We start from the raw sequence: 24,229 nt of genomic DNA on the forward strand, positions 1-24,229 counted from the left end.
TATTGTCAAGGGGATGCACCACTCAGTGGAGGTCCCCAGCCTGTTGAATTCCATCTCTCAGACAGCTGTTAAAGCACCTAATTCCCTAGTTTGCCTCTTCCAAGTGTAATTCTTTGTGCTGTGGGTGGGTTTAAATTTGATGCTGTATCTCTATTCATGTTCACCCCCAACACCCCTCCCCCCACCACCCCTCATTGTCCAATGAATTCAAATTTTCTTTTTCTAAATGAACTTTTGTTCAGAAAGTGAAAATGAACGAATCATCTCCAGCAACATCATCGCTGATACAACACCCACTCCCGGCCAAATTGTGGGAAAGAGCCACAGAAACAGGGCAGTGGAAAGGATGAGGGGAACAAGAAAGAGGCTGAAGTAAAAAAGGACATTTAAGACTCATTTACAGTGAACTTTTGGAAGATGAAAAAATAATTGAATATAGAGAGACAGGAGTTTCTGAGACAATGGTATGAATACTGAAAATTAATTCTCATTTTTATCTTTATCCTTTAGTTAGCCATGGGTGGATCATTTTTCCCCTGGAGTTTTCATTTCTCAACAGAATGTATTTTCATTGAGAATTATGAAATTTTTCTTTAAATGTTTGCCATTGATTCTCTACTGTTACACCTTTTAATCTAATTTCCCAATCTACCTTAGCCAACTGGCCCCTCATACCTATATAATTGGCTTTATTTAAAGTTTAAGACTCTAGTTTCTGACTGAAGTGTGTCACTCTTGAACTTAATGTGAAATTCATCATACTATGATCAATCTTCCCCAGAGGATCCCTTACTATGATTAACCATGTCTCATTAAACAAGAAAAGTTCTGAAACTGCCTGATCCCTGATAGTTTCCTAGAACAATAAGGCATGGAACCAGTCTCGAATGCATCTGCATTTTTAAGTATCAGTAAGGTGTGTAATATTTCTCACAGTGTCAGTCAGCAGTTTTATTCTTTCAGTAAATTTACTGTATTACAGCAACGGACACACTGTTCAGGTTTAGGCTGCTGGAGGTGGGTGGGAAATATCAGCAACCGTATGGCAGGTCCCAGACTACACGTGAGCAATGCCACAGGAGATTTAGTAGTAAAATATCAAATGGAGTACAAAATGTAAACTCTGAATACAAACTTAAAGTAAACCTGGAATATATTTAACTGTTATGCAACCCAAATACAGCAGGGAATAAAGGTTCAGGTTGCAGTTCATAGGAGACTCGGTGTGTTATGGAAACTGTCATGTAGCCATTTACCAAGTTATGGTGTTGGGAGCTTCACATCAACATTAATTATCGGATCATCATTGTTTCTAATGCATTCTGATATTAAATTAGGAACTTAAAAAATTGCTACATGTTATCAGTAAACCCAATTATATTCAAGCTGCCAGTTTTGTCCAATGTAAAGGAAGTTTATTCCCTAAATTAGGTGGCAGTCTTGGCGCAGTGCTCACACACTCACCTCAGAACCAGAAGGTGTTGGGTTCAAGACCCAGTCCATAGTCCTGAGCACATTATTTGGGCTGATAATTCAGTGTGGGAATGCTGCACTGTAGGAGCTGCCGTCTTTCAGGTGGGAGATTAAACTCAAGTCCCATCTGCTCCCTTGGGTGGAAGTAAAAGATCCCACTGCCCTATTCAGACTTCTGACAGATTCCTGGCCAACATTTACCCCTCAGCCAATACCACCAAAAACAGATTATCTGGTCATTTATCACAGTGTGTTTGTGGGACCTTGCTCTGACAAAATTCACTGCAGCATTTGGCTACATTGCAACAAGAACTGAATTTCAAAGTAATTAAATATTTATGAAGCACTTTGGGATGACCTGAGCAAATTAAAGATGCTGTTTCAATGCAAATTCTTTCTTTATAAACAGAAATAATATATTCTTAAAAATAAAATAGTTGAAAATAAAGAAGTTGCTATCAGTTTAGAAAGAAATTACAAAAAAATGTATTTTGACATATTAAATATGCAAATACTGCAAATTAATATAATAAATTACTGGTAGAAAATCATACAGCACTGAAGGAGCCCATTCGGCCCATCATAACTGCGCCGGCTATTTGAAAGAGATATCCCACTCCTCTGCTCTTTCCCCTCAGCCCTGCAATTTCTTCCCAGTTAAGTGTGTATCCAATTCCAATTTTGAAATTTTCCATTGAATCTGCTTCCACCATCCTTTCACACAGTGCAGTCCAGATCATAACAACAGATAATTACTGGCTGAGTAATTTTCATTTTCCCTCTGGTTCTTTTGTCAATTATCTTAACTATGTGTCCTTTGGTTAGCAACTCTCCTGCCAATGGAAACAGTTTCTCCTTATTTACTCAATCAATACCCCTCATAATTTTGGACACCACTATTAAATCTCCCTTTGACCTTCACTGCTGGAAGGAGAACAATCCCAGTTTCTCCAGTCTCTCCACATAACTGAAGTCTCTCATCCCTGGTATCATACCGGTAAATCTCGTCTAAACCCTCTCCAATGCTTGTAAGAATATGAGAAAAGACAAAGTGGATTCAGTAATATAAAAGGCTCACGGGGAGTTTTTGTTAAAAACGTTATCCAACAATTGAAAATGTCATGACCGAAACGTCTGGAATTGTAATTGTTTGTGTCCCAGGTGCTCCACGGTACTCAGCTGCATGACTGACTAAGACATCACATTTGGACACCGGATTGAAACCTTCACTCCTTTTAAATCTCACTGCACTCTGACAAGAGCCTGGAGTGGAATGTGGAGATCTGCAACTATTTCAATATTTTAAGATTATAATTATTAAAATGAGGAAACACCAATTCAGAGATTTGTACTTTATTACCACAATATACAAAGTAAATACACTGCTTGTATTCAAGAAAGGATTTTTCTGACGTACAGAATGAAAAGAATGATTCACATTTTCCGTTTCACACTAGCTTACTTCAAGTTCATTTCCACCAGTATACAATTGCTCTGTGATGTACAGCAAAAGTTCATTGCAAACGAATGTCAACAGTCCTTATTCATTTCAGACTCTGTCTTGTTCTCGCCACTCTCCTGTGTCTGTGTTTCTACGCCAGGATTTAGCCGGGGAGTGGTTGTTGTATCAGAGGTGATGTTGATGGGAACGGTTCGTTCATTCACAGCTGGCAGTGCCAGGCGTGGGGCTTGAACCTTTAACTGACCGTCCTGTGACAAACAGCAGTTAAGTGCTTGAGGTTCGACATCTTCTGGCAGCTGAAATTCTCTCCTGAACTCTTCATATTTGTAGCTGTAACAGCCGCTCCCATCATCACTTTTCTTCTCATGTTTTCCTGTCACCAGCACTTTTCTTCCAAGTACTTTCACCGTCAGTTCTTCTGGGGAGAATTGCTGGACATCCAGGGACAGAGAAAAGTCATCTCCATCCTTGTCCTCGGATTGTCTATTATCTCCTTCATTGTCATCAGGTTTGTGGTTCTGATTTCTTGGTCTTTCCTCCCAAAATTCTTTGGCGAGCTCCTCAAGAACTCGATTCAGGAAGTTCATGCTCTTTCTCGCTTCTTCCACCTGTTGCCACCTGTTGCATTCAAACGGCTCAAAGACTGTGTGTGGAACAGACCACAATGTGTACACAGGCTGCTGGCACAGATGTGAAGCGTGGAAAGCCCGACAGCTCAGCATTCTCTCTGCCTCTTCTATCACTTCTCTCAAACCAGACTGACGTGAACTCCCAGTCTTCAGTCTCTGATCTGCTGCAGCACTCAGAACACATGCCTTATATATTCTACTCCCAGAAATCCAGACACTTCCAGAATTTGTTAAACTTTACTGGGTTTATGACACATGAGCAGAAAATAACTGACGTCTCATCTCTCCCTTTAAAGAAGAATGACTCGGCTCAGTGACACCCTTTGGTGCAATTCCAGAGACTGCTGGAAGCTGCTGACATTTGACATCACAGCTGGGCGGAGCAAATGATCGACAGCCCAGCAGAAGGAAGAGACTGTGGAGTAAAGTTGTGTTTGATCAGAAGTGTTCAACTTCATGAAATCTAAACTAACATTTTGAGATAATGAACAGCCAGTCAGTGGCTTTCTAGATCTGCTATTTTCATTCATTTTCAAAAGATTAAAGTGATATTTAGCAACAGCAGAGCAGAGGGATCGGAAGAGTGAATTTCAGATCAGTTTGATTTAAATTATGTGAAGTTCTGATTCGATCCCATTCAGGTTCATTAGTTGCCTTGTTTTTCTTTCATTTGCCACTGTCCGTTTCTATGGTAATGTGTTGCGATCCAGTTTTCCAAGATGATGGAGTGATGGCCTTTACATTCCTAGATTCTGGGGAGATATTCCACGTACAGTATTTTGTAGTCAGAAATAAAACAATTCGATAATGTTTAAAAATCTCTCCTCATGATAAATGATGTGTTATTTATAGAAAATTCAGCAAAACACTGACTCCAAGACAGACTAATGTTTAACCAGATGTGCGTATGAAGATATTTATTGTCAAGGGGATGCACCACTCAGTGGAGGTCCCCAGCCTGTTGAATTCCATCTCTCAGACAGCTGTTAAAGCACCTAATTCCCTAGTTTGCCTCTTCCAAGTGTAATTCTTTGTGCTGTGGGTGGGTTTAAATTTGATGCTGTATCTCTATTCATGTTCACCCCCAACACCCCTCCCCCCACCACCCCTCATTGTCCAATGAATTCAAATTTTCTTTTTCTAAATGAACTTTTGTTCAGAAAGTGAAAATGAACGAATCATCTCCAGCAACATCATCGCTGATACAACACCCACTCCCGGCCAAATTGTGGGAAAGAGCCACAGAAACAGGGCAGTGGAAAGGATGAGGGGAACAAGAAAGAGGCTGAAGTAAAAAAGGACATTTAAGACTCATTTACAGTGAACTTTTGGAAGATGAAAAAATAATTGAATATAGAGAGACAGGAGTTTCTGAGACAATGGTATGAATACTGAAAATTAATTCTCATTTTTATCTTTATCCTTTAGTTAGCCATGGGTGGATCATTTTTCCCCTGGAGTTTTCATTTCTCAACAGAATGTATTTTCATTGAGAATTATGAAATTTTTCTTTAAATGTTTGCCATTGATTCTCTACTGTTACACCTTTTAATCTAATTTCCCAATCTACCTTAGCCAACTGGCCCCTCATACCTATATAATTGGCTTTATTTAAAGTTTAAGACTCTAGTTTCTGACTGAAGTGTGTCACTCTTGAACTTAATGTGAAATTCATCATACTATGATCAATCTTCCCCAGAGGATCCCTTACTATGATTAACCATGTCTCATTAAACAAGAAAAGTTCTGAAACTGCCTGATCCCTGATAGTTTCCTAGAACAATAAGGCATGGAACCAGTCTCGAATGCATCTGCATTTTTAAGTATCAGTAAGGTGTGTAATATTTCTCACAGTGTCAGTCAGCAGTTTTATTCTTTCAGTAAATTTACTGTATTACAGCAACGGACACACTGTTCAGGTTTAGGCTGCTGGAGGTGGGTGGGAAATATCAGCAACCGTATGGCAGGTCCCAGACTACACGTGAGCAATGCCACAGGAGATTTAGTAGTAAAATATCAAATGGAGTACAAAATGTAAACTCTGAATACAAACTTAAAGTAAACCTGGAATATATTTAACTGTTATGCAACCCAAATACAGCAGGGAATAAAGGTTCAGGTTGCAGTTCATAGGAGACTCGGTGTGTTATGGAAACTGTCATGTAGCCATTTACCAAGTTATGGTGTTGGGAGCTTCACATCAACATTAATTATCGGATCATCATTGTTTCTAATGCATTCTGATATTAAATTAGGAACTTAAAAAATTGCTACATGTTATCAGTAAACCCAATTATATTCAAGCTGCCAGTTTTGTCCAATGTAAAGGAAGTTTATTCCCTAAATTAGGTGGCAGTCTTGGCGCAGTGCTCACACACTCACCTCAGAACCAGAAGGTGTTGGGTTCAAGACCCAGTCCATAGTCCTGAGCACATTATTTGGGCTGATAATTCAGTGTGGGAATGCTGCACTGTAGGAGCTGCCGTCTTTCAGGTGGGAGATTAAACTCAAGTCCCATCTGCTCCCTTGGGTGGAAGTAAAAGATCCCACTGCCCTATTCAGACTTCTGACAGATTCCTGGCCAACATTTACCCCTCAGCCAATACCACCAAAAACAGATTATCTGGTCATTTATCACAGTGTGTTTGTGGGACCTTGCTCTGACAAAATTCACTGCAGCATTTGGCTACATTGCAACAAGAACTGAATTTCAAAGTAATTAAATATTTATGAAGCACTTTGGGATGACCTGAGCAAATTAAAGATGCTGTTTCAATGCAAATTCTTTCTTTATAAACAGAAATAATATATTCTTAAAAATAAAATAGTTGAAAATAAAGAAGTTGCTATCAGTTTAGAAAGAAATTACAAAAAAATGTATTTTGACATATTAAATATGCAAATACTGCAAATTAATATAATAAATTACTGGTAGAAAATCATACAGCACTGAAGGAGCCCATTCAGCCCATCATAACTGCGCCGGCTATTTGAAAGAGATATCCCACTCCTCTGCTCTTTCCCCTCAGCCCTGCAATTTCTTCCCAGTTAAGTGTGTATCCAATTCCAATTTTGAAATTTTCCATTGAATCTGCTTCCACCATCCTTTCACACAGTGCAGTCCAGATCATAACAACAGATAATTACTGGCTGAGTAATTTTCATTTTCCCTCTGGTTCTTTTGTCAATTATCTTAACTATGTGTCCTTTGGTTAGCAACTCTCCTGCCAATGGAAACAGTTTCTCCTTATTTACTCAATCAATACCCCTCATAATTTTGGACACCACTATTAAATCTCCCTTTGACCTTCACTGCTGGAAGGAGAACAATCCCAGTTTCTCCAGTCTCTCCACATAACTGAAGTCTCTCATCCCTGGTATCATACCGGTAAATCTCGTCTAAACCCTCTCCAATGCTTGTAAGAATATGAGAAAAGACAAAGTGGATTCAGTAATATAAAAGGCTCACGGGGAGTTTTTGTTAAAAACGTTATCCAACAATTGAAAATGTCATGACCGAAACGTCTGGAATTGTAATTGTTTGTGTCCCAGGTGCTCCACGGTACTCAGCTGCATGACTGACTAAGACATCACATTTGGACACCGGATTGAAACCTTCACTCCTTTTAAATCTCACTGCACTCTGACAAGAGCCTGGAGTGGAATGTGGAGATCTGCAACTATTTCAATATTTTAAGATTATAATTATTAAAATGAGGAAACACCAATTCAGAGATTTGTACTTTATTACCACAATATACAAAGTAAATACACTGCTTGTATTCAAGAAAGGATTTTTCTGACGTACAGAATGAAAAGAATGATTCACATTTTCCGTTTCACACTAGCTTACTTCGAGTTCATTTCCACCAGTATACAATTGCTCTGTGATGTACAGCAAAAGTTCATTGCAAACGAATGTCAACAGTCCTTATTCATTTCAGACTCTGTCTTGTTCTCGCCACTCTCCTGTGTCTGTGTTTCTACGCCAGGATTTAGCCGGGGAGTGGTTGTTGTATCAGAGGTGATGTTGATGGGAACGGTTCGTTCATTCACAGCTGGCAGTGCCAGGCGTGGGGCTTGAACCTTTAACTGACCGTCCTGTGACAAACAGCAGTTAAGTGCTTGAGGTTCGACATCTTCTGGCAGCTGAAATTCTCTCCTGAACTCTTCATATTTGTAGCTGTAACAGCCGCTCCCATCATCACTTTTCTTCTCATGTTTTCCTGTCACCAGCACTTTTCTTCCAAGTACTTTCACCGTCAGTTCTTCTGGGGAGAATTGCTGGACATCCAGGGACAGAGAAAAGTCATCTCCATCCTTGTCCTCGGATTGTCTATTATCTCCTTCATTGTCATCAGGTTTGTGGTTCTGATTTCTTGGTCTTTCCTCCCAAAATTCTTTGGCGAGCTCCTCAAGAACTCGATTCAGGAAGTTCATGCTCTTTCTCGCTTCTTCCACCTGTTGCCACCTGTTGCATTCAAACGGCTCAAAGACTGTGTGTGGAACAGACCACAATGTGTGCACAGGCTGCTGGCACAGATGTGAAGCGTGGAAAGCCCGACAGCTCAGCATTCTCTCTGCCTCTTCTATCACTTCTCTCAAACCAGACTGACGTGAACTCCCAGTCTTCAGTCTCTGATCTGCTGCAGCACTCAGAACACATGCCTTATATATTCTACTCCCAGAAATCCAGACACTTCCAGAATTTGTTAAACTTTACTGGGTTTATGACACATGAGCAGAAAATAACTGACGTCTCATCTCTCCCTTTAAAGAAGAATGACTCGGCTCAGTGACACCCTCTGGTGCAATTCCAGAGACTGCTGGAAGCTGCTGACATTTGACATCACAGCTGGGCGGAGCAAATGATCGACAGCCCAGCAGAAGGAAGAGACTGTGGAGTAAAGTTGTGTTTGATCAGAAGTGTTCAACTTCATGAAATCTAAACTAACATTTTGAGATAATGAACAGCCAGTCAGTGGCTTTCTAGATCCGCTATTTTCATTCATTTTCAAAAGATTAAAGTGATATTTAGCAACAGCAGAGCAGAGGGATCGGAAGAGTGAATTTCAGATCAGTTTGATTTAAATTATGTGAAGTTCTGATTCGATCCCATTCAGGTTCATTAGTTGCCTTGTTTTTCTTTCATTTGCCACTGTCCGTTTCTATGGTAATGTGTTGCGATCCAGTTTTCCAAGATGATGGAGTGATGGCCTTTACATTCCTAGATTCTGGGGAGATATTCCACGTACAGTATTTTGTAGTCAGAAATAAAACAATTCGATAATGTTTAAAAATCTCTCCTCATGATAAATGATGTGTTATTTATAGAAAATTCAGCAAAACACTGACTCCAAGACAGACTAATGTTTAACCAGATGTGCGTATGAAGATATTTATTGTCAAGGGGATGCACCACTCAGTGGAGGTCCCCAGCCTGTTGAATTCCATCTCTCAGACAGCTGTTAAAGCACCTAATTCCCTAGTTTGCCTCTTCCAAGTGTAATTCTTTGTGCTGTGGGTGGGTTTAAATTTGATGCTGTATCTCTATTCATGTTCACCCCCAACACCCCTCCCCCCACCACCCCTCATTGTCCAATGAATTCAAATTTTCTTTTTCTAAATGAACTTTTGTTCAGAAAGTGAAAATGAACGAATCATCTCCAGCAACATCATCGCTGATACAACACCCACTCCCGGCCAAATTGTGGGAAAGAGCCACAGAAACAGGGCAGTGGAAAGGATGAGGGGAACAAGAAAGAGGCTGAAGTAAAAAAGGACATTTAAGACTCATTTACAGTGAACTTTTGGAAGATGAAAAAATAATTGAATATAGAGAGACAGGAGTTTCTGAGACAATGGTATGAATACTGAAAATTAATTCTCATTTTTATCTTTATCCTTTAGTTAGCCATGGGTGGATCATTTTTCCCCTGGAGTTTTCATTTCTCAACAGAATGTATTTTCATTGAGAATTATGAAATTTTTCTTTAAATGTTTGCCATTGATTCTCTACTGTTACACCTTTTAATCTAATTTCCCAATCTACCTTAGCCAACTGGCCCCTCATACCTATATAATTGGCTTTATTTAAAGTTTAAGACTCTAGTTTCTGACTGAAGTGTGTCACTCTTGAACTTAATGTGAAATTCATCATACTATGATCAATCTTCCCCAGAGGATCCCTTACTATGATTAACCATGTCTCATTAAACAAGAAAAGTTCTGAAACTGCCTGATCCCTGATAGTTTCCTAGAACAATAAGGCATGGAACCAGTCTCGAATGCATCTGCATTTTTAAGTATCAGTAAGGTGTGTAATATTTCTCACAGTGTCAGTCAGCAGTTTTATTCTTTCAGTAAATTTACTGTATTACAGCAACGGACACACTGTTCAGGTTTAGGCTGCTGGAGGTGGGTGGGAAATATCAGCAACCGTATGGCAGGTCCCAGACTACACGTGAGCAATGCCACAGGAGATTTAGTAGTAAAATATCAAATGGAGTACAAAATGTAAACTCTGAATACAAACTTAAAGTAAACCTGGAATATATTTAACTGTTATGCAACCCAAATACAGCAGGGAATAAAGGTTCAGGTTGCAGTTCATAGGAGACTCGGTGTGTTATGGAAACTGTCATGTAGCCATTTACCAAGTTATGGTGTTGGGAGCTTCACATCAACATTAATTATCGGATCATCATTGTTTCTAATGCATTCTGATATTAAATTAGGAACTTAAAAAATTGCTACATGTTATCAGTAAACCCAATTATATTCAAGCTGCCAGTTTTGTCCAATGTAAAGGAAGTTTATTCCCTAAATTAGGTGGCAGTCTTGGCGCAGTGCTCACACACTCACCTCAGAACCAGAAGGTGTTGGGTTCAAGACCCAGTCCATAGTCCTGAGCACATTATTTGGGCTGATAATTCAGTGTGGGAATGCTGCACTGTAGGAGCTGCCGTCTTTCAGGTGGGAGATTAAACTCAAGTCCCATCTGCTCCCTTGGGTGGAAGTAAAAGATCCCACTGCCCTATTCAGACTTCTGACAGATTCCTGGCCAACATTTACCCCTCAGCCAATACCACCAAAAACAGATTATCTGGTCATTTATCACAGTGTGTTTGTGGGACCTTGCTCTGACAAAATTCACTGCAGCATTTGGCTACATTGCAACAAGAACTGAATTTCAAAGTAATTAAATATTTATGAAGCACTTTGGGATGACCTGAGCAAATTAAAGATGCTGTTTCAATGCAAATTCTTTCTTTATAAACAGAAATAATATATTCTTAAAAATAAAATAGTTGAAAATAAAGAAGTTGCTATCAGTTTAGAAAGAAATTACAAAAAAATGTATTTTGACATATTAAATATGCAAATACTGCAAATTAATATAATAAATTACTGGTAGAAAATCATACAGCACTGAAGGAGCCCATTCGGCCCATCATAACTGCGCCGGCTATTTGAAAGAGATATCCCACTCCTCTGCTCTTTCCCCTCAGCCCTGCAATTTCTTCCCAGTTAAGTGTGTATCCAATTCCAATTTTGAAATTTTCCATTGAATCTGCTTCCACCATCCTTTCACACAGTGCAGTCCAGATCATAACAACAGATAATTACTGGCTGAGTAATTTTCATTTTCCCTCTGGTTCTTTTGTCAATTATCTTAACTATGTGTCCTTTGGTTAGCAACTCTCCTGCCAATGGAAACAGTTTCTCCTTATTTACTCAATCAATACCCCTCATAATTTTGGACACCACTATTAAATCTCCCTTTGACCTTCACTGCTGGAAGGAGAACAATCCCAGTTTCTCCAGTCTCTCCACATAACTGAAGTCTCTCATCCCTGGTATCATACCGGTAAATCTCGTCTAAACCCTCTCCAATGCTTGTAAGAATATGAGAAAAGACAAAGTGGATTCAGTAATATAAAAGGCTCACGGGGAGTTTTTGTTAAAAACGTTATCCAACAATTGAAAATGTCATGACCGAAACGTCTGGAATTGTAATTGTTTGTGTCCCAGGTGCTCCACGGTACTCAGCTGCATGACTGACTAAGACATCACATTTGGACACCGGATTGAAACCTTCACTCCTTTTAAATCTCACTGCACTCTGACAAGAGCCTGGAGTGGAATGTGGAGATCTGCAACTATTTCAATATTTTAAGATTATAATTATTAAAATGAGGAAACACCAATTCAGAGATTTGTACTTTATTACCACAATATACAAAGTAAATACACTGCTTGTATTCAAGAAAGGATTTTTCTGACGTACAGAATGAAAAGAATGATTCACATTTTCCGTTTCACACTAGCTTACTTCGAGTTCATTTCCACCAGTATACAATTGCTCTGTGATGTACAGCAAAAGTTCATTGCAAACGAATGTCAACAGTCCTTATTCATTTCAGACTCTGTCTTGTTCTCGCCACTCTCCTGTGTCTGTGTTTCTACGCCAGGATTTAGCCGGGGAGTGGTTGTTGTATCAGAGGTGATGTTGATGGGAACGATTCGTTCATTCACAGCTGGCAGTGCCAGGCGTGGGGCTTGAACCTTTAACTGACCGTCCTGTGACAAACAGCAGTTAAGTGCTTGAGGTTCGACATCTTCTGGCAGCTGAAATTCTCTCCTGAACTCTTCATATTTGTAGCTGTAACAGCCGCTCCCATCATCACTTTTCTTCTCATGTTTTCCTGTCACCAGCACTTTTCTTCCAAGTACTTTCACCGTCAGTTCTTCTGGGGAGAATTGCTGGACATCCAGGGACAGAGAAAAGTCATCTCCATCCTTGTCCTCGGATTGTCTATTATCTCCTTCATTGTCATCAGGTTTGTGGTTCTGATTTCTTGGTCTTTCCTCCCAAAATTCTTTGGCGAGCTCCTCAAGAACTCGATTCAGGAAGTTCATGCTCTTTCTCGCTTCTTCCACCTGTTGCCACCTGTTGCATTCAAACGGCTCAAAGACTGTGTGTGGAACAGACCACAATGTGTGCACAGGCTGCTGGCACAGATGTGAAGCGTGGAAAGCCCGACAGCTCAGCATTCTCTCTGCCTCTTCTATCACTTCTCTCAAACCAGACTGACGTGAACTCCCAGTCTTCAGTCTCTGATCTGCTGCAGCACTCAGAACACATGCCTTATATATTCTACTCCCAGAAATCCAGACACTTCCAGAATTTGTTAAACTTTACTGGGTTTATGACACATGAGCAGAAAATAACTGACGTCTCATCTCTCCCTTTAAAGAAGAATGACTCGGCTCAGTGACACCCTCTGGTGCAATTCCAGAGACTGCTGGAAGCTGCTGACATTTGACATCACAGCTGGGCGGAGCAAATGATCGACAGCCCAGCAGAAGGAAGAGACTGTGGAGTAAAGTTGTGTTTGATCAGAAGTGTTCAACTTCATGAAATCTAAACTAACATTTTGAGATAATGAACAGCCAGTCAGTGGCTTTCTAGATCTGCTATTTTCATTCATTTTCAAAAGATTAAAGTGATATTTAGCAACAGCAGAGCAGAGGGATCGGAAGAGTGAATTTCAGATCAGTTTGATTTAAATTATGTGAAGTTCTGATTCGATCCCATTCAGGTTCATTAGTTGCCTTGTTTTTCTTTCATTTGCCACTGTCCGTTTCTATGGTAATGTGTTGCGATCCAGTTTTCCAAGATGATGGAGTGATGGCCTTTACATTCCTAGATTCTGGGGAGATATTCCACGTACAGTATTTTGTAGTCAGAAATAAAACAATTCGATAATGTTTAAAAATCTCTCCTCATGATAAATGATGTGTTATTTATAGAAAATTCAGCAAAACACTGACTCCAAGACAGACTAATGTTTAACCAGATGTGCGTATGAAGATATTTATTGTCAAGGGGATGCACCACTCAGTGGAGGTCCCCAGCCTGTTGAATTCCATCTCTCAGACAGCTGTTAAAGCACCTAATTCCCTAGTTTGCCTCTTCCAAGTGTAATTCTTTGTGCTGTGGGTGGGTTTAAATTTGATGCTGTATCTCTATTCATGTTCACCCCCAACACCCCTCCCCCCACCACCCCTCATTGTCCAATGAATTCAAATTTTCTTTTTCTAAATGAACTTTTGTTCAGAAAGTGAAAATGAACGAATCATCTCCAGCAACATCATCGCTGATACAACACCCACTCCCGGCCAAATTGTGGGAAAGAGCCACAGAAACAGGGCAGTGGAAAGGATGAGGGGAACAAGAAAGAGGCTGAAGTAAAAAAGGACATTTAAGACTCATTTACAGTGAACTTTTGGAAGATGAAAAAATAATTGAATATAGAGAGACAGGAGTTTCTGAGACAATGGTATGAATACTGAAAATTAATTCTCATTTTTATCTTTATCCTTTAGTTAGCCATGGGTGGATCATTTTTCCCCTGGAGTTTTCATTTCTCAACAGAATGTATTTTCATTGAGAATTATGAAATTTTTCTTTAAATGTTTGCCATTGATTCTCTACTGTTACACCTTTTAATCTAATTTCCCAATCTACCTTAGCCAACTGGCCCCTCATACCTATATAATTGGCTTTATTTAAAGTTTAAGACTCTAGTTTCTGACTGAAGTGTGTCACTCTTGAACTTAATGTGAAATTCATCATACTATGATCAATCTTCCCCAGAGGATCCCTTACTATGATTAACCATGTCTCATTAAACAAGAAAAGTTCTGAAACTGCCTGATCCCTGATAGTTTCCTAGAACAATAAGGCATGGAACCAGTCTCGAATGCATCTGCATTTTTAAGTATCAGTAAGGTGTGTAATATTTCTCACAGTGTCAGTCAGCAGTTTTATTCTTTCAGTAAATTTACTGTATTACAGCAACGGACACACTGTTCAGGTTTAGGCTGCTGGAGGTGGGTGGGAAATATCAGCAACCGTATGGCAGGTCCCAGACTACACGTGAGCAATGCCACAGGAGATTTAGTAGTAAAATATCAAATGGAGTACAAAATGTAAACTCTGAATACAAACTTAAAGTAAACCTGGAATATATTTAACTGTTATGCAACCCAAATACAGCAGGGAATAAAGGTTCAGGTTGCAGTTCATAGGAGACTCGGTGTGTTATGGAAACTGTCATGTAGCCATTTACCAAGTTATGGTGTTGGGAGCTTCACATCAACATTAATTATCGGATCATCATTGTTTCTAATGCATTCTGATATTAAATTAGGAACTTAAAAAATTGCTACATGTTATCAGTAAACCCAATTATATTCAAGCTGCCAGTTTTGTCCAATGTAAAGGAAGTTTATTCCCTAAATTAGGTGGCAGTCTTGGCGCAGTGCTCACACACTCACCTCAGAACCAGAAGGTGTTGGGTTCAAGACCCAGTCCATAGTCCTGAGCACATTATTTGGGCTGATAATTCAGTGTGGGAATGCTGCACTGTAGGAGCTGCCGTCTTTCAGGTGGGAGATTAAACTCAAGTCCCATCTGCTCCCTTGGGTGGAAGTAAAAGATCCCACTGCCCTATTCAGACTTCTGACAGATTCCTGGCCAACATTTACCCCTCAGCCAATACCACCAAAAACAGATTATCTGGTCATTTATCACAGTGTGTTTGTGGGACCTTGCTCTGACAAAATTCACTGCAGCATTTGGCTACATTGCAACAAGAACTGAATTTCAAAGTAATTAAATATTTATGAAGCACTTTGGGATGACCTGAGCAAATTAAAGATGCTGTTTCAATGCAAATTCTTTCTTTATAAACAGAAATAATATATTCTTAAAAATAAAATAGTTGAAAATAAAGAAGTTGCTATCAGTTTAGAAAGAAATTACAAAAAAATGTATTTTGACATATTAAATATGCAAATACTGCAAATTAATATAATAAATTACTGGTAGAAAATCATACAGCACTGAAGGAGCCCATTCGGCCCATCATAACTGCGCCGGCTATTTGAAAGAGATATCCCACTCCTCTGCTCTTTCCCCACAGCCCTGCAATTTCTTCCCAGTTAAGTGTGTATCCAATTCCAATTTTGAAATTTTCCATTGAATCTGCTTCCACCATCCTTTCACACAGTGCAGTCCAGATCATAACAACAGATAATTACTGGCTGAGTAATTTTCATTTTCCCTCTGGTTCTTTTGTCAATTATCTTAACTATGTGTCCTTTGGTTAGCAACTCTCCTGCCAATGGAAACAGTTTCTCCTTATTTACTCAATCAATACCCCTCATAATTTTGGCACCACTATTAAATCTCCCTTTAACCTTCTCTGCTGGAAGGAGAACAATCCCAGCTTCTCCAGTCTCTCCACATAACTGAACTCTCTCATCCCTGGTATCATACCGGTAAATCTCATCTTAACCCTCTCCAAGGCTTGTAAGTATACGAGAAAAGACAAAGTGGATTCAGTAATATAAAAGGCTCACGGGGAGCTTTTGTTAAAAAAAGTTATCCAACAATTGAAAATTTCATGACGAAACGTCTGGAATTGTAATTGTTTGTGTCCCAGGTGCTCCACGGTACTCAGCTGCATGACTGACTAAGACATCACATTTGGACACCTGATTGAAACCTTCACTCCTTTTAAATCTCACTGCACTCTGAGAAGAGCCTGGAGTGGAATGTGGAGATATGCAACTATTTCAATATTTTAAGATTATAATTATTAAAATGAGGAAACACCAATTCAGAGATTTGTATTTTATTACCACAATATACAAATTAAAATACAAAGAAAATATTTTTCAGATGTGCAGAATGGAAAAAATGTTTCACTATCTCAGTTTCACACAAATTTACTTCAAGTTCATTTCCACCAGTGTACAATTGCTCTGTGATGTACAGCAAAAGTTCATTGCAAACAAATGTCAACAGTCCTTATTCATTTCAGACTCTGTCTCGTTCTCGCCACTCTCCTGTGTCTGTGCTTCTACGCCAGGATTTAGCCGGGGAGTGGTTGTTGTATCAGAGGTGATGTTGATGGGAACGGTTCGTTCATTCACAGCTGGCAGTGCCAGGCGTGGGGCTTGAACCTTTGACTGACTGTCCTGTGACAAACAGCAGTTAAGTGCTTGAGGTTTGACATCTTCTGGCAGCTGAAATTCTCTCCTGAACTCTTCATATTTGTAGCTGTAACAGCCGCCCCCATCATCACTTTTCTTCTCATGTTTTCCTGTCACCAGCACTTTTCTTCCAAGTACTTTCACCTTCAGTTCTTCCGGGGAGAATTGCTGGACATCCAGGGACAGAGAAAAGTCATCTCCATCCTTGTCCTCGGATTGTCTATTATCTCCTTCATTGTCATCAGGTTTGTTGTCCTGATTTCTTGGACTTTCCTCCCAAAATTCTTTGGCGAGCTCCTCAAGAACTCGATTCAGGAAGTTCATGCTCTTTCTCGCTTCTTCCACCTGTTGCCACCTGTTGCATTCAAACGGCTCAAAGACTGTGTGTGGAACAGGCCACAATGTGTACACAGGCTGCTGGCACAGACGTGAAGGGTGGAAAGCCCGACAGCTCAGCATTGTCTCTGCCGCTTCTATTACTTCTCTCAAACCCGACTGATGTGAACTCCCAGTCTTCAGTCTCTGATCTGCTGCAGCACTCAGAACACATGCCTTATATATTCTACTCCCAGAAATCCAGACACTTCCAGCATTTGCTAAACTTTACTGGGTTTATGACACGAGAGCAGAAAATAACGGACGTCTCATCTCTGCCTTGCTTGAAAGAAGAATGACTCGGCTCAGTGACACCCTCTGGTGCAATTCCAGAGACTGCTGGAAGCTGCTGACATTTGACATCACAGCTGGGCAGAGCAAATGATTGACAGCCCAGCAGAAGGAAGAGACTGTGGAGTAAAGTTGTGTTTGATCAGAAGTGTTCAACTTAATGAAATCCAAACTAACATTTTGAGACAATGAACAGCCAGTCAGTGTTTTTCCTGTTCCACTATTTTCATACATTTTCAAAAGATTAAAGTGATATTTAGCAACAGCAGAGTAGAGGGATCGAAAGAGTGAATTTCAGATCAATTTGATTTAAATTATGTGAAATTCTGATTCTATCCCGTACAGGTTCATTAGTTGCCTATTTTTTTGTTTCATTTACCACCGTGTGTTGCTATGGTAATGTGTTGCTATCCAGTTTTCCAAGATGATGGAGTGATGGCCTTTGCATTCCTCCATTTTGGAGGAGATAGTCCACGTACAGTATTTTGTAATCAGAAATAAAACAGTTTGATATTGCTTAAGAATCTCTCCTGATGATAAATGTGATATTTGTCGAAAATTCAGCTGAACACTGACTTCAAGAGAAACTAAAGTTTAATGCACCGCTCAGTGGAAGTCCCCAGCCTGCTGAATTCCATCGCTCAGAAATTGTTAGTGCATCTCATTCCCTGGTTTTCCTCTTCCAAGTGTAATTCTTTGTGCTGTGGCTGGTTTTAAATTTGATGCCATATTTCAATTAACGTTACGTTCCCCCCACTCCAAAGTGTTCAATTTTTTTTCTAAATTAGCTTTTGTGCGAAAAGTGAAGATATATGACGATTCCCTCGTTACTCGGTTTTCTGGAATGCAAAACAAATTCTCTTTTTCTTGGACAAATTTCCAAAAAGATCTGGTGTCGAGGACAATAGAGAACTCCATGCCCAAATCACGTCCCGTTTACGTCAGTATCTTTATCTCCCAATGAAAAATCAGAGAGTGAGAATTTTGCTGAGCCATTGTAACAAACTGAAAATTTAACAAAAAAGAGCCTCTGTTCCGATTATAGCAAATAAATTCATCTTGTTTTTTTATTCATTCGTGAGCTCTGGGCGTCGCTGGCAAGGCCAGGATTTCTTGCCCATCCCTAATTGCCCTTGAGAAGGTGGTGGTGAGCCGCCTTCTTGAACTGCTGCACTCCGTGTGGTGAAGGTTCTTCCACAGTGCTGTTAGGTTAGGGAGTTCCAGGATTTTGACCCAGCGATGAAGGAATGGTGATATATTTAAAAGTCAGGATGGTGTGTGACTTGGAGGGGAACGTGTAGGTGGCGCTCTTCCCATAAGCTTGATACCCTTGTCCTTCTAAGTGGTAGAGGTCGCGGGTTTGGGAGGTGCTGTCGAAGAAGTCTTGGCGAGTTGCTGCAGTGCATCCTGTAGATGGTACACACTGCAGCTGCTTGCGCCGGTGGTGAAGGGAGTGAAAGTTTAAGGTGGTGGATGGGGTGCCAATCAAGCGGGCTGCTTTGTCCTGGATGGTGTCGAGCTTCTTGAGTGTTGTTGGAGCTGCAATCATCCAGGCAAGTGGAGACTATTCCATCACACTCCTGACTTTTGCCTTGTAGACGGTGGAAAGGCTTTGGGGAGTCAGGAGCTGAGTCACTCACCGCAGAATACCCAGCCTCTGACCTGCTCTTGTAGCTACAGTATTTATATGGCTGGTCCAGTTAAGTTTCTGGTCAATGGTGACCCCCAGAATGTTGAAGGATGGGGATTCGGCGACGGTAATGCCGTTGAATATCAAGGGGAGGTGGTCAGACTCTCTCTTGTTGGAGGTGGTCATTGCCTGGCACTTGTCTGGCACGAATGTTACTTGCCACTTATCAGCCCAAGCCTGGATGTTGTCCAGGTCTTGCTGCATGCGGGCACGGACTGCTTCATTATCTGAGGAGTTGCGAATGGAACTGAACACTGTGCAATCATCAGCGAACATGCCCACTTCTGACCTTATGATGGAAGGAAGGTCATTGATGAAGCAGCTGAAGATTGTTGAGCCTCGGACACTGCCCTGAGTAACTCCTGCAGCAATGCCCTGGGGCTGAGATGATTTGCCTCCAACTACCATGGCCATCTTCTTTTGTGCTTGGTATGATTCCAGCCACTGGAGAGTTTTCCCCCTGATTCCCATTGACTTCAATTTTACTAGGGCTCCTTGATGCCACACTCGGTCAACTGCTGCCTTGATGTCAAAGGCAGTCACTCTCACCTCACCTCTGGAATTCAGCTCTTTTCTCCATGTTTGGACCAAGGCTGTAATGAGGTCTGGAGTCAAATGGTCTTGGCAGAATGCCAAACTGAGCATTGGTGAGGTTATTGGTGAGTAAGTGCCGCTTGATAGCACTGTCAACGACACCTTCCATCACTTTGCTGATGATTAAGAGTAGACTGATGGGGCGGTAATTGGCCGGATTGGATTTGTCCTGCTTTTTGTGGACAGGACATACCTGGGCAATTTTCCACTTTGTTGGGTGGATGCCAGTGTTGTAGCTGTACTGGGACAGCTTGGCTAGAGGCGCAGCTCGTTCTGGAGCACAAGTCTTCAGCACTACAGCCAGGATGTTGTCAGGGCCCATAGCTTTTGCTGTATCCAGTGCACTCAGCTGTTTCTTGATATCACGTGGAGTGAATCGAATTGGTTGAAGACTGGCTTCTGTGATGGTGGGGATATCGGGAGGAGGCAGAGATGGATCATCCACTCGCACTTCTGGCTGAAGATGGTTGCAAATGCTTCAGTCTCGTCTTTTGCACTCATGTGCTGGGCTCCGCCATCACGAGGATGGGGTTGTTCACGGAGCCCCTCCGTTACTTGTTTAATTGTCCACCACCATTCACGACTGGATGTGGCAGGACTGCAGAGCTTTGATCTGATCCGTTGGTTGTGGGATCGCTTAGCTCTGTCTATAGCATTCTGCTTCGGCTGTTTGGCATGCATGTAGTCCTGTGTTATAGCTTCACCAGGAAGTCTTGGTGATTTGCTGCAGTGCATCCTGTGGATGGTACACACTGCAGCCACTCCTCATTGAACCAGGGTTGATCCCCTGGCTTGTTGGTGATGGTAGAGTGAGGAATATGCTGGGCCATGAGGTTACAGATTGTGCTGGAATACAATTCTGCTGCTGCTGATGGCCCACAGCGCCTCATGGATGCCCAGTTTTGAGCTGCTAGATCTGTTCTGAATCTATCCCATTTAGCACGGTGGTAATGCCACACAACATGATGGAGGTGTTGTCAGTGTGAAGATGGGACTTCGTCTCTTCAAGGACTGTGCAGTGGTCACTCCTACCAATACTGTCATGGACAGATGCATCTGCGACAGGTAGATTGGTGAGGACAAGGTCAAGTAGGTTTTTCCCCTCGTATTGGTTCTCTCACCACCTGCCGCAGGTCCAGTCTGACAGCTATGTCCTTCAGGACTGGGCAAGCTCAGTCAGTAGTGGTGCTACTGAGCCACTCTTGGTGATGGACATTGAAGTCCCCCACCCAGAGTATATTCTGTGACCTTGCTACCCTCAGTCCTGCCTCCAAGTGGTGCTCAAAATGGAAGAGGACTGATTCATGAGCTGAGGGAGGACGGTAGGTGGTAATCAGCAGGAGGTTTCCTTGCCCATGTTTGACCTGTGCCATGAGACTTCATGGGGTCCAGAGTCAATGTTGGGGACTCCCATGGCCACTCCCTCCTGAGAAGAGCTCCAGGTCAGCTTTTCCTACCTGGGATGTCGCTATGTTAATACACACTGGAAGTTTCTCTATTTGTGCCACTGTGTCATTGGACAGAGTCATTCTGGTTTAAAGCAAGGCTGAGGTGGAGTAATTATTTTCTGCCGACATGACACGAAGCCAGCAATCTTCATTCTGGAAAGGTCTGGATTCATGGCAGTAGAATATATAAGGCATGTGTTCTGAGTGCTGCAGCACATCAGAGACTGAAGTCTTAGCAACGACATGATTCAGGTTTGAGCCCTGATACCAAATGTTTGTGCCAGCTGCCTGCACGCACACTGAGAACTGTTCCTGAACTGCTCGAAGGCAACATGTGGCAGCCAGTGGAAGAAGCGAGGAAGACCATGGACTGGGTTCATGAGCAGCTCTTAAGAGAATTTCTGAAGCAAAGATCAAAACATCAGGACAACAGACCTGATGAGAAACAAGAAGGTAAAAGACAATCAGAGGGCTAGGATGGAGATGGCTTTTCTCTGTCCCTGGATGTCCTGTGATTCTCCCCAGAAGAACTGAAGGTGAAAGTATTTGGAAGAAAAGTGCTGGTGACAGGAAGACATGAGAAGAAAAGTGATGATGGGGGCGGCTGTTACAGCTACAAATATGAAGAGTTCAGGAGAGAATTTCAGCTGCCAGAAGATGTCAATCCTCAAGCACTTAACTGCTGTTTCTTTCAGGATGGTCAGTTAAAAGTTCAAGCCCCACGCCTGGCACTGCCAGCTGTGAATGAACGAGCCAAACCCATCAACATCACCTCTGATACAACAACCACTCCCCGCCCAAATTCTGGCAAAGAGCCACAGAAACAGAACAGTGGAAAGGATGAGGGGAACAAGAGGCTGAAACAAAAAAGGTCTTTTAGACTCATTTACAGTGACATTTTGGAAGATGAAAGAATAATTGAATATTGAGAGACTTGAGTTTCTGAGGCAATGTTATGAATTCATAATTAATTCTTTTTTCATTTTGTATGCCTGAAATTGTTCATTGTCCTGTTATTTGTTTTCAAGTGGATTATTTTTATATATATGTATATGCATTGGAACAATAAACATTTTGGAACAGTAATGTCCATGATTCAACTTGTTAACTTTATAAAAATATATATTTCACAATTCAATAACTGCACATTTACTCCCTTTCACTCTCAGTAAAGACACTTCTTTTAATCTGGCTGAATTTCGAAGCAGAAAAGGGTTTCTAATGTAAAGATCTACTTCAAAGTGAACTCAGTCCAGTATAAATGTCAAACATAGTACAGACCCAGTGGACCAAAAACCGAATACATCTCTGTATCCCAAGGTATTCCCTGCAGTCTCACAATGACCAGCAATAATCAGCTTGTCTTCCAACAGAGGCACCAAACTGCACACCATTCATTTAGTGGATGGTCATAACCGTTACTTGTTCAGTATAAATAACTGAGAATAAGAGATTTTGGGAGAGAAAAGCAATGTTACTTGCATCGTAAGCAAGTTGTGGCCGAACCAGTGTTTTATAAAGGTTCTCGGCTCTAAGGAGAACAATCCCAGCTTCTCCAGTCTCTCCACATAACTGAAGTCCCTCATCCCTGATATCATTCTGGTAAATCTCCTCTACACCCTCTCCAAGGCTTGTAACAATATGAGAAAAGACAAAGTGGATTCAGTAACATAAAAGGCTCATGGGAAGTTTTTGTTAAAAATGTTATGTAACAATTGAAAATTTCATGACCTAAACGTTTGAAATTGTAATTGTTTGTGTCCCAGGGACTGCATGGTACGCTGCTACATGACTGATTAAGACATCACATTTGGACACACTGATTGAACCCTTCACTCCTTTTAAATCTCACTGCACTCTGACAACAGCCTGGAGTGGGATTTGGAGATATGCAACTCTTTCAATATTTTAAAATTGTACTTTTTAAAATGAAGAAACACCAATTCAGAGATTTGTACTTTATTACCACAATATACAAATTGAAATACAATGCTTGTATTCAAGAAAATATTTTTCAGAATGAAAACAATGTTTCACATTCTCAGTTTCACACAAATTTACTTGAAGCTCATTTCCACCAGTATACAATTGCTCTGTGATGTACAGCAAAAGTTCATTGCAAACAAGTGTCAACAGTCCTCATTCATTTCAGCCTCTGTCTTGTTCTCGCCACTCTCCTGTGTCTGTGCTTCTACGCCAGGATTTAGCCGGGGAGTGGTTGTTGTATCAGAGGTGATGTTGATGGGAACGGTTTGTTCATTCACAGCTGGCAGTGCCAGGCGTGGGGCTTGAACCTTTAACCGACCGTCCTGTGACAAACAGCAGTTAAGTGCTTGAGGTTCGACATCTTCTGGCAACTGAAATTCTCTCCTGAATTCTTCATATTTGTAGCTGTAACAGCCGCTCCCATCATCACTTTTCTTCTCATGTTTTCCTGTCACCAGCACTTTTCTTCCAAGTACTTTCACCTTCAATTCTTCTGGGGAGAATCGCTGGACATCCAGGGACAGAGAAAAGTCATCCCCATCCTTGTCCTCGGATTGTCTATTATCTCCTTCATTGTCATCAGGTTTGTTGTTCTGATTTCTTGGTCTTTCCTCCCAAAATTCTTTGTCGAGCTCCTCAAGAACTTGATTCATGAAATTCATGCTCTTTCTCGCTTCTTCCACCTGTTGCCACCTGTTGCATTCAAACGGCTCAAAGACTGTGTGTGGAACAGGCCACAATGTGTACACAGGCTGCTGGCACAGACGTGAAGGGTGGAAAGCCCGACAGCTCAGCATTCTCTCTGCCTCGTCTATCACTTCTCTCAAACCCGACTGATGTGAACTCCCAGTCTTCAGTCTCTGATCTGCTGCAGCACTCAGAACACACGCCTTATATATTCTACTCCCAGAAATCCAGACACTTCCAGCATTTGCTAAACTTTACTGGGTTTAGGACACGTGAGCAGAAAATAACGGACGTCTCATCTCTGCCTTGCTTGAAAGAAGAATGACTCGGCTCAGTGACACCCTCTGGTGCAATTCCAGAGACTGCTGGATTGTCCTCATACAGTGACTGCACTCATGGGAGGGGCAAAGTTAATGATTGACAGCTGAGCCTAAGGACAAGATTGCATGATAAAGTGGGATTTGTGAAGGAACAAAAATGTTCAACTTAACCTGATTAGCTTAGATTTGGGTTGGTTAAGATCAGT

The 24,229-nt window shown here is 41.2% G+C and overlaps 5 protein-coding genes and 1 pseudogene across 5 annotated transcripts; 1 reads left to right on the forward strand and 5 right to left on the reverse strand.

Moving 5' to 3' along the window:
• Positions 1-2,810: 2,810 nt before the first annotated feature.
• LOC137300129 (heat shock protein 30C-like) lies at positions 2,811-3,861 on the reverse strand. The gene has a single exon (XM_067969217.1). It carries the CDS (start codon positions 3,655-3,657, stop codon positions 3,004-3,006), a length of 654 nt encoding a protein of 217 aa, XP_067825318.1. The 5' UTR covers positions 3,658-3,861; the 3' UTR covers positions 2,811-3,003.
• Positions 3,862-7,292: 3,431 nt separating this feature from the next.
• Positions 7,293-8,343, reverse strand: LOC137300130 (heat shock protein 30C-like). Its single transcript, XM_067969218.1, has one exon. The coding sequence runs from the start codon at positions 8,137-8,139 to the stop codon at positions 7,486-7,488; it is 654 nt and encodes a 217-aa protein (XP_067825319.1). The 5' UTR covers positions 8,140-8,343; the 3' UTR covers positions 7,293-7,485.
• A 3,431-nt stretch (positions 8,344-11,774) lies between these two features.
• Positions 11,775-12,829, reverse strand: LOC137300131 (heat shock protein 30C-like). Its single transcript, XM_067969219.1, has one exon. It carries the CDS (start codon positions 12,619-12,621, stop codon positions 11,968-11,970), a length of 654 nt encoding a protein of 217 aa, XP_067825320.1. The 5' UTR covers positions 12,622-12,829; the 3' UTR covers positions 11,775-11,967.
• A 3,426-nt stretch (positions 12,830-16,255) lies between these two features.
• Positions 16,256-17,279, reverse strand: LOC137300132 (heat shock protein beta-11-like). Its single transcript, XM_067969221.1, has one exon. It carries the CDS (start codon positions 17,089-17,091, stop codon positions 16,438-16,440), a length of 654 nt encoding a protein of 217 aa, XP_067825322.1. The 5' UTR covers positions 17,092-17,279; the 3' UTR covers positions 16,256-16,437.
• A 3,878-nt stretch (positions 17,280-21,157) lies between these two features.
• On the forward strand, positions 21,158-21,959 carry LOC137300061 (heat shock protein 30C-like; annotated as a pseudogene).
• A 1,014-nt stretch (positions 21,960-22,973) lies between these two features.
• LOC137300133 (heat shock protein 30C-like) lies at positions 22,974-23,962 on the reverse strand. The gene has a single exon (XM_067969222.1). The coding sequence runs from the start codon at positions 23,811-23,813 to the stop codon at positions 23,160-23,162; it is 654 nt and encodes a 217-aa protein (XP_067825323.1). The 5' UTR covers positions 23,814-23,962; the 3' UTR covers positions 22,974-23,159.
• Between the last annotated feature and the right edge of the window lie 267 nt (positions 23,963-24,229).

This window comes from Heptranchias perlo, chromosome 30 (genome assembly GCF_035084215.1).
Source record: "Heptranchias perlo isolate sHepPer1 chromosome 30, sHepPer1.hap1, whole genome shotgun sequence".
NCBI classification, from domain to species: Eukaryota; Metazoa; Chordata; class Chondrichthyes; order Hexanchiformes; family Hexanchidae; genus Heptranchias; species Heptranchias perlo.